The sequence below is a fragment of the Bos taurus genome, chromosome 10 (genome assembly GCF_002263795.3).
Source record: "Bos taurus isolate L1 Dominette 01449 registration number 42190680 breed Hereford chromosome 10, ARS-UCD2.0, whole genome shotgun sequence".
NCBI lineage: Eukaryota > Metazoa > Chordata > Mammalia > Artiodactyla > Bovidae > Bos > Bos taurus.
Genome location: NC_037337.1, coordinates 58,997,320 through 59,007,724, shown reverse-complemented (window position 1 = coordinate 59,007,724; position 10,405 = coordinate 58,997,320). Strand labels below are relative to the sequence as shown.

General features: G+C 46.5%; 1 protein-coding gene across 5 annotated transcripts in view; it reads left to right on the top strand.

Moving 5' to 3' along the window:
- Positions 1-518: 518 nt before the first annotated feature.
- GLDN (gliomedin) overlaps positions 519-10,405 on the top strand; it is a 60,564-nt gene continuing 50,677 nt past the window's right edge. The window contains exon 1 of one of the 5 annotated variants that reach the window (XM_059890860.1): positions 519-709. Coding sequence is in view for 2 of the 5 variants with exons in the window: in XM_024998042.2 (XP_024853810.1) it covers positions 1,639-2,001 (363 nt within the window). In the remaining 3 variants the exon portion in view is untranslated. Of the gene's footprint in view, positions 710-1,108; positions 2,002-9,109; positions 10,296-10,405 lie in introns of those variants that run through there. The other 4 variants (XM_024998042.2, XM_002690925.6, XM_024998044.2 and 1 more) reach the window with 4 other exon arrangements.

The window sequence follows — 10,405 nt, the reverse complement described above, 5'->3', positions numbered from 1 at the left end:
CCATAGTTGAGGTCGTTCATGAAGCACTTGGGCCTTTATGCTTTCCTGATTCCTCATCCTGGATGTTCTTTTAAGAATACGCAAGCTGGTCAGCCTCGATTAAAACTAAGGAATCCAGACCTTGACACAGAACCTTGACAGCTCCAGCTGGCTCAATGGCAGGGAGCCAGCTCCTTCTCTGAGATAATGGGCTGTGGAAACAGCAATCTTGGTTTTAAGTTGTGGCTTCCCACACCACCAGGGCCTCCTGCAGGCCCTGGGGCCCCAGGGAGGTAGTCATTCTAGAGGAAACTGAGAAAAATGGGGAGTGAAGAGGTCCTGGGAGAGACTGAGAAGTGACTGCCTTGGGGGCCAGGGGCAGGGGTGGTTAGTGGCCTTTGAGGCACAACAAGCATATGAGCTAACAGGAGTTGGAGGGAGCTGTGAAGAGGTAGCCGGGAGGTATGAGGCAACTGCCCCCCTCTTGCCTGGAGAGTCCCATGGACGGAGGAGCCTGTTGGGCTGCAGTCCATGGGGTCACTGAGAGTCAGACACGACTGAGTGACTTCACTTTCACTTTTCACTTTCATGCATTGGAAAAGGAAATGGCAACCCACTCCAGTACTCTTGCCTGGAGAATCCCATGGACGGAGGAACCTGGTAGGCTGCAGTCCATGGGGTCGCACAGAGTCGGACACAACTGAAGCGACTTAGCAGCAGCAGCAGCAAGGTAAAGTCCAGTAGTGGCCTGGCCACCATCCCAAACCTTCAGCCAGAGAGCACCTCAGAATCCGACCAGAGTGTTCTTGGGACAAATCCCTCCAGCTGGGTAGCAGCAGAATAAGGTTAGAACCAGGAGTATTTTTTTTTCCTCCCAGTTTCCACTCTGGAGTTTTTTTTCTCATCACTGTGCTACCTCCCAGATATGGATCTCATGAGAGAGTTCTTGGCCAGTCACATTCTGAAAATCTCCCTTCACAGATGACCCCTGCTTGTCATGCAGGGCTGGGCCTTTCTCCTTCTGATGGATGGCTTTTTGAACCATCCAATGCCAGCTGTTTCCCGGTCTCTATCCATTCTCCTCCCAGGAAAGATGGAGTAGGGTCTTCAGTGGCCACATGAGGCCTTGTGACCCTGGGGAGGAATGACAGGCAGCCTGGGACTCAGCCCAACAGCAGACTGCCCAGGGGCAGTGGGCACATGCCTTGGCATCTGGGCATGCTGATCTTTTTCTCCAGAGAGGGCAGTGTAGGGGGAGGAGGGGGTGGAATCCAGCGACATCTCAGGCCATAAGAATTCCTGCTCTCCCCCTCAGTCTGACCCTCCTTATACCCGTCTAGGCCATGGCAATGCCCACGGTCAGGGCAGTGGGGGAGAAGGAAGGAGAGGCGGGTTTGCTAGTTTGCTTGGCCAGGCACCAGGAGTGTGAGCCTGCCCTCCTCCGCAGACTGTCTCGCTCCTGTCCCCCACTCCGCCGGCCTGTCCCTCCGGGCTGCTCGAGCCCCATTACTACTGTCCCCAGCCCGCCCCGCCAGCAGGGCCAAAGGGCGGCGTGACTCACGGCGCTGCCACCAGCCCACGGCTTGCCCGAGGCGTATAAAGGCTGCCGGGGTGAGAGGCGGCAGAGCCTTGCCGGACACAGTCCGAGGCGCGCAGAGCATGGCTGGAGGCGCGGAGCGAGGCCGCGGGGGCGCGGGCTGGGGGCTGCGCGGCGCCCTGGCCGCAGTGGCGCTGCTCTCGGCGCTCAATGCCGCAGGCACGGTGTTCGCGCTGTGCCAATGGCGCGGGCTGAGCGCTGCGCTCCGGGCGCTGGAGGAGCAGCGGGGCCGGGAGCAGCGCGAGGACAGCGCCCTGCGCGCCTTCCTGGCGGAGCTGAGTCGCGCGCCTCGCCGGGCGCCCGCGCCACCCCTAGACCCCGCGAGTGCCGCGCGCAACAAGCGCAGCCACGGCGGGGAGCCTGCGCAGCACATCCGTGCGGAAAGCCACGACATGCTGATGATGATGACCTACTCCATGGTGCCGGTAGGCGGGGTCTCAGCTCCCTTTGACGCCCCCGCGGGGTGGGCAGCGGACAGTGTAGGGAGAGAGCCTCAGACATCCTCTCCTCCCCTGGCCAGATGGCACGGTGCCTTGGGGAGAAGTCCTGGGTGTGAACCCGCTGGGGAAATCACCTTGGCGAGCACCTTAGCCCATCTGGGGTCAGTTTCCTCATCTATTAAACGGGGGAGGGGTGAAGGGGTAAGTCTTCCAGCTCTGACGTCGTTCAGACTGCAGATAAATTAGTGGGTAGGCAATGTTCTTAAGAGCCTACTTCGTAACTTTGAACACAGGTTTTCACCTTCTGGTGTGACAGGAGCCACAGCGGCCCGAGCTCTGCCTGTGAAATTCGCAGGGGGCCCCTGAGAGCACAGACGTAACATTTCTGGAAGAGCACACACTTCTGTAAAGTGATTCTTTCTCTGACATCATCTATTGGTCTGGCTTTTCACCTGGCCTCAGCTCATCCCACCAAGACTGACAACCTAATAGTTTAGGTTTATGTGAAAACAGTCTTAATTTTACCAACCCCTGGGACCTTTTTGAGGGGAAATTTACTCTTGGGTACCAAGTGGTTACAAATAATGGAAATCAACATAGAGCAACTTTGTCAAAACGCAATGTGAAGGTTGGGGTTTATCATGTGGGCTCAGAGACGTCTATCAGTTCAGTCGCTCAGCTATGTCTGACTCTTTGAGACCCTATCGACTATAGCCAACCAGATTCCTCTGTCCATGGGATTTTCCAGGCAAGAATACTGGAGTGTGTTGCCATTTCATTCCCCAGGGGTTCTTCCCGACCCAGGGATCAAACCCACCTCTCTTATGCCTCCTGCATTGGCAGGAGGGTTCTTTACCACTAGCGCCACCTGGGAAGCCCCCAAGAAGTCTATGGAACCTCAGGAAATGTCAGAGTGAGCTCTTCATAGGCTCATGCATCTAGGGGAGAGTCCAGAGCTTTTCATTAGATTTTCAAAGGCCACTGTGCTCCTCAAAAATGATTTCAGAAACACTGCACTTTAAAAAGTCTTTAAAGCAAAGCCTCAAAAATCTTTCTTCCAGTTTTAACTTCATTTGTTTTTGCTGATATTAGCTCAGTAATTATCTAACTATTACACTTGGATCACATTGCATTTCCCCATTCTATTTCATTATCCATTACAGCTGTGATGGATATTTTACTTTAAATTTACAAAGATTTCAGTTGTCATCTCAAGTCAAGTGTGAGCCATATTTCAGAATCCTAGGTGTTTGAAGATAAATTCACTTAATCCTATTATCATAGAAGCTTTTAAATAGCTTACATGAGCTGAAGTGCTTTCATAACTACATGAAAGTACTACACACTTCAAGCACATCTTTTGGGAAGGATCACATTTTTCCATTCCTGAGTTCTTTTTTTTTTTAACCCACATTAGCATTTAAAAATCTGGACCCAAGCAAAAAATTCAGAAAAGGACCTCTGTAAAGTGAAAAAATCTCTTTAGGGAAATTCACTCTTTCTCTTGGCTCTCCACTGTGCATTTTTAGGGGTTTGTTAAACCATCCAAGAAGGTTGCACCTGAGCATCAACATTTTATATTTTTAATCCTGCTTTTAAGGTAGAGGCTTATGTATCCAGATTGCATTCTGTTCATCATAATCCAAGAGAATGCAGACACTCATATCTGTGTCAGTATGAAAGCTGATTTAACTACCACTACCTGCTCTGTAGCAAGTCAGAGAACAGACATTACATTTACCTGGATGAGAAGCACTTGAAGACTGTCCCCAGCTCATCCCCCACTTGCAATGGATGTGCTTTGACCTTTAGGAGTCACTGAGGGATTTTCCATGCAGGCCGGGAGAAAGTCACCATCACAGTCCTTTTGGAAGTAGTTCCCGAACAGTAGACTTAGGGTTTACCTGGGAACACATTAAAAATGCAGATTTCAGGGTCCCACCCTCAGACTTGTAGAATTATAATCTCCAGAATCAGCTTCCTTAGGTCCCCTGACCTACCCATCTCCCACCCTCCCAACCCCTTGGTGAGTTTGATACAAGTGGTCCAGGTGCCAACACTTTGAGAAACGCTCCTCTAGACCACCACTTCTCTAACGTGCATCTGAAGATCTTGGAGATCTTGTAAAAAATACAGATTCTGATTCAGAAGCTATAAGTTGGGGACTGAGGCTCTGTGTTTATAGCAGGCTCCCACTTATATTGGTGCTGCTGGTCTGAGAACCACACTTTGAATAACTCCATTCTAGAGCAGTGGTTGCACAGTGAAACCATATGGGGAGTTTAAACATGACTGATGCCTAGGACCCATCTCCCAGAGATTCTTAATTAATTGTTAGGAGTGCACCCGAGGGCGGGTGCCCACTCACCAACACAAAGGGCCTTGGCATGCCTTCCTGATGGTGGTCAGTTGTATTAAGCACCTCACTCTCACCAGGTCTCCCTTGAGGCCTCTGCTTTAGGCAAAGGAACCAACTTAACGGTGAAAAGCTTTTTACATACTTTATTGTGACAACATTCTCACCATTCACCTCTGTAGATTTTCCTCATCTTTACTCTCTGTGTTTCTCAGAACAGAGAATTATTCGCATGAGGAAACAACTTTTAAAAAGAACTTTCTCAGGGCATGTAGAGTTGGACATAACTTAGCGACTGAACAACAACAGGGCACCTAAGTAGAAAAATTGCTAAGAGAACTATTAAAGATGTAGGATACAGCATGCAGGTAAGTGTACCAACTTCTTAGGGTTGAAGTCTACACTTTACCTCACCTTTCTATATAGTGCCAGTAGGTCTTCAATGAGGGTGAGATCAGAGGTCCCCTCACTACTGAAGTCCTATGTCCTGAGAGATCTCGGAACAAAGAAACTGCATGCAGACTAATTTCAGCATTGCAAAAAGTCTTCCAAAAATGGCTCATTTATCCAAGATGAGCCTTCTCAAGCCAACCAGTACTTCTAAGTTCTATGCTTTTGGCTGAAAGTACTTCAACTCAGCATGTTAATTCTGGTTAGCACAGTCTGACCAGAAACTGATTGGCAGCTGTAAGTGATTTTATTAAAAGGACAGAATAACTAATTATTACTTAAGTACAATTAGTTTGGTTGTTATTGTTTAGTCGCTAAGTTGTGTCTGACCCTTTCGTTACAACCCACCAGGTTCCTCTGTCCATGAGATTCTCTAGGCAAGAACACTGGAGTGGGTTGCCATTTCCTCCTCCGGGGGATCTTCCCAATCCAGGAATCGAACCCACGTCTCCTGCTTGTCAGGCAATTCTCTACTGCTGAGCCACCTGGGAAGCCCATTAGTTTGGTACAGCCATTAAATCTTTAAAAGGAAGTGAGTATTTTTGAGAAAAGTAATGAAAAGGGTCCTGGGTACCACTGAGCTAGACCAGTAATGGGAACCCATCTGCCAGGAGCTCCTGCAAGAGACGTTGGTGCTGTATAGTCTCCACTCCCTCCCACTGCTCTTCTCATTCCTCCCCACATCAGTTTCTCTCTTTCATCCTATTCTTCAAATCTCACCCTTATTGATGTTCTGGTAGCTTTATCATCCTCCCTAAAATCTTGGGTTAAGCACCCAGTTGGAAGAAAGTTGTACTACTTATAATGTGTGCCTTAACAAGTTCTAAATGAATCAAAAGTTTACATTTAAAAAATGAAGTTCTAAAACTGTTAGAATAAAATATGAGTAAGTTCATTTTTAATCTTGGAAAGGGAAATGAGAACTATAACTCAAAAGCCAAAAGCAAACAATAAATGAATAAATTTAACCACATTTAAAAAGGACACACACAACAACAAAAACTGCATGACAAACAATTATAAAAACAAACACATACACCATTATCCAAGGCAAATGATAAATGATAGACTGGAAAGAAATATTTGCAGCTCATATCATAGGTACAGGGCTAATCTTCTGCATATATTACATATGCAGATTATATATATGCAGAAGATATATATATATATATATATATATATATATATATATAACAGTTCTAGAAGCCAATTTAACAAGGTAAGAATTTAATAGGGAAACCCACAACAGAAATAGGAATCCGGTAGGAATATGGAACGCATAGGTCTCAGGAAAAGAAATGCAAATTTCTCTTAAAAACACAGGAAAAGAACTCTTGATTTAAAAATGCAATTACTGCTCCAAAATATAATTCTTACCTTTCTGAATGGCAACTGCAAAAGTTTGACAACATATTCTGTTGGGGAAACTAAAAGGAAACAGACTTGCTCTTATACTGCTGTTTGGAATGCAAAATGCTACAGCCCGTAAGTAAGGCAATTTGGCAATACCTTTGGATAACAAATACATTTACTCTCTCACCCAGCAATCTTGCTTATGGGAATGTATCTTGCACAAGACTTTGTCACCTATGAAATGACATATGCACATAGTTATTCACTGCAGAACATCGGTAAAAACAAAAGACTAACATCCTGTGTCCACTACAGGACTAATTAAATAAACTGACGTATATATCCACTGGGATACTAGGTAGCTATAAAGCAAGAATGAGTAAATTCTCTGTTCTGCTATTGGAACAACCCCCAAGATATATTTTTAAATGACAAAAGTGTAAGAAAGAAGGGGAAAAATAAATGAAATGAACAAAATCACTTACTTAGGGAGGGTCGGGATAAGGTGGGCATGAGACTTCACTGCATAGCTCTGTGCATTATTTTGACTTTTGAACCACGTGATTGTGTTACTCTTATTGTGAGTGAAAAGGCTGCAAGCCCAAGGTTACATGGCAGCTGCCACTGGGCTGGGGGCTGTAGGGCACAGTAGGGACTGTGCCCACCCAAGGCTTATGTGCTCTGTCTACAGGGGAGGCTTTTGCTGATGGTTGCTGTACATGAATGAGAGCCTCGTGTGCCTGATCTTTTGATTTTTGTCAAGAAAAGTAAAAAATCTGTCTTTTTATGTGAAATCTTTTGACTTTTAAGTATTGACAAAAATTTTCTCAACATGTTTTTTATTTGACTGACAGTGTGTTGGCCGAACAACACTCACATTGTTAGGGGCTGAGTTAAGACTTGGTCTTGAACAAAACGGTTTTATTTAGTTCCACCACAACCCCCACCCGCACCACTGATTTCCCAGCCTAATTTTGAAAGGATAGTGAAATCTGTACCATTGTTATCATTGTTGGTGGTTAAGTGGAGTTGATTTTTTGCATTTCATTTGGTTTGGTTGGTTTCATTTTGTTTTGGTTTTGGCTGTCCCTAAACATCAACTATAAGGGCTTTTCTGGTGTCTCAGTGGTAAAGAATCTGCCTGCCAACGCAGGAGACGTGGGTTTGATCCCTGGTTTGGGAAGATACCCTGGAGAAGGAAATGGTGATCCAATCCAGTATTCTTGCCTGGGAAATCCCATGGACAGAGGAGCCTGCTGGGCTACAGTCCATAGGGTCGCAAAGAGTTGGACACAGCTTAGTGACTAAATGCGAGCACAAAACATAAATTCTACCTTCAGTGGATGGAGATTTCCAGTCACTGTGGCTTTCAAAAACATTTACTGTGGGCAGTTCTCATAGAGGAGATTCCAGCTATGTTAACTAGTAATGCATTGTAGCAAACAGCTTTTCATGATGACCACTCTGAGGTACATGAATCTGTACCTTATCTTATTTACAGGGGACAAAAGTCACATTACCGTAGTCACAGCTTCTGCTTGCATGGATGCTGTATCTCCTTGAAGGCCTTAGCTTGATCGTGGCAGGGGTTACCTGCCTTTCCCACCCCTTGAACTGGGTCACTTCCATGGTGTAAAAGCTGAGGATTTAGATCAGGAGTCAACAAACTATGGCCTAAGGTCAAATCAAGCCTGCTATTTGTTTTTGTGCAGCTTGTGAATTAATGATTTTTACATTCACACGTGCATAGGAAAAAAGTAAGAGGAACAGTATTTTGTGACACATGAACATTGTATGAAATTCAAGTTTCAATAACTATAAATAAAGTTTTATTGGAATTCATCCATGCCCACTTGTTTATGTATTGTCTGTGCTTACTGTCACATGACAACCACAGGATTGAGTAGTCACACCAGAGACCATATGACCCACAAAGCCTAAGGTATTTCCTATCTTGTACAGAAAAGTTTACCGACCTCTCATTTAGACAGTGGTCCATGGGACTGGAGGGCCCTAGGCATTGTACCTTTGGAGAGCTAAGCTACTAAATCGGGGTTGTTTAAGCAGAGTGTTAACCTTGGGGTTTAAGCCCTCCTGCAGGAGAGAGTCCAGGACAGAGCTGCACTGAGAGTAGACTCACTCTAGAGGGAGGCAGTGGGACTGAGCCAGCCCTCAAGCCTGGTTCCTTCTAAGCTGACTTCCCAAGTCTGGAGTGGATAATGTTAGAATAGCCACCCCTTTAGCCTCATATCTAGGCCTTGTTTCAAACCGCATCTATTTGGTTCAGTTGCAGGGGAGAAACTTATACCCCATTAGGTCCTGTTGTATAGACTGGGCCCTGATGAGAGCTCAGAGGCCTGACAGAGCAGAACAAAATAAGACAGGCGGCCAAAGCAATAACCCACGTGTGGAGCCTGGCTGTGGCGGGAGAGGAGGGCAGGTTCTGTGGCCTTTCTCATACCAGCATGTGCTAATGGGCATTTGGGATGTCACACGTTAATTTGCATGTCAGAAGCCATGTCCAAGTATCAGTTAAGGGTAAGAGAGAACCTGAAGCTACATCTCAGCTAAGCTGTGTCTGGTGTTGGTACTATGAACACACCCACAAATTTTGTTCATGTATCAGGTCGTGATGGTATGTGAGGAAGACAGGAGAGGGCTGGCCCCTTAGCTACATTCTTCAGACACTTTCTTCATTGATACATATTCTGCATACATGCAGATAAAACCTTCAGGGAAGATGTACAGTTGTCATGCTTCTCTAAGGACTTATGGAAGAAACAAGTGGGTCAAGACTGAGCATCTGGACCTGTGGGGACAGGAAGGTTGTGTTGGCCTGCATGAAAGGCATTGAACTGTCTGGACCTACTCTCAGGTCCTGTGGTTATGCGAAAGCTCCTAGTTTCTTTCTAGCTATAGCAGCAGAGATGAGGGCAGCAGGAATAAGCCCCCTGAGCCCATACAACCTGAGCAGGATGAACCTCCCAGGGCCTGGTGACTTGTCCACTCCCATCTTTTTCTGCTGTTTCCCCGCCTTTCCTTCAACCTTCTGAGCCAAGGATAAAATGAACTCAAGGTCATGTTCCACCCTCTGGAAAAGCACCACTCCACTCTGGGGAGACGGCTGAATCTGTCAGACCTGCCTGTCATTTCGCACCACTGCCTACTAGATGACAGGCTGAGAGATCTCTGGGTAGAAGGCTCTTTCTGGGTGCGTTGCAGAACTTCTCAGACCATGAGTCTTCCCATGCTGAGATGCTGCTCACCCTCCACAAAGCCCTTATCTCAGGATCTCTCTTTGGCTGGTCCAGGCTTGCCTTCACACGATGCTGCTGCCATTATGTGCCTGCCCTTAACTCGGGAGACCTGGAATTCCTTCTTCTTCACGGTCAGGTTCCCAGGCAAATTCTCTCTCCCCAGTGCTTCCCTGAAGTACGTTATGGCAGTAAGTAGTGTGGGCCTGGGAATCAAGCAGATTCATCCTGGGCCCACAGCTTGGTAGCTGGGCACCTTTGGGCAAGTCTGTTAACTTCTCCCAGCCTCTGTTTCCTCCTCTGTAAGACTGAGATAATAATATTGAGTATGCACCTCAAAGGGTTGTTTGGAAGTTGAAGGGAGATGATATAGTTAAAGGACAGTGCCTGGTATAGCCAGACTTCCAGTAACTGTTCATTGTAGCCGTTTCTGAGGCTAATCGCTGTGAGTTTATCTTGTAGCCCTCCTTGCCCCATGCCCTCAGTATCGTGTTTCTGGCTTTACTCTTTATCTTCAGTCTCTTCAGAATGCCGAGTTGTCTGATCATATGTGCTGTTATCAGCTGCTGCTTTGGGATCCTATTTTGCCTTTTGAAGCCTAGGGTGGCATTGCACCAACCTAAATCATCTCGTCATTGAAAACAAAACAGAATTAGCCTTGATGTAGCTTCTTCAACAGTTCAGGCTTTCCCAGCGCCTCACCCCTGTTCATGGCCACTGATGACGAGGTTTGACACCCATGAGGAGAGTCATCTTCACCCCCATTCTGAGATACTGGCATAGTTCTTGTGTACTCCTGTTGATTTCTGTTGATGGCAGTTCTGAAAAAAAGTTCTGGATGCTTTCATTTGGAAGACTGACAAAATGTGAGTGGAAGATAGAGCAAAAAACTTCTAAGAAAGGGGAACAATTTACTTCTTGGGGTGGGGTGTCTCATGTTATCCAGGATATGGGTACCTATGTGGGAACTACCAAA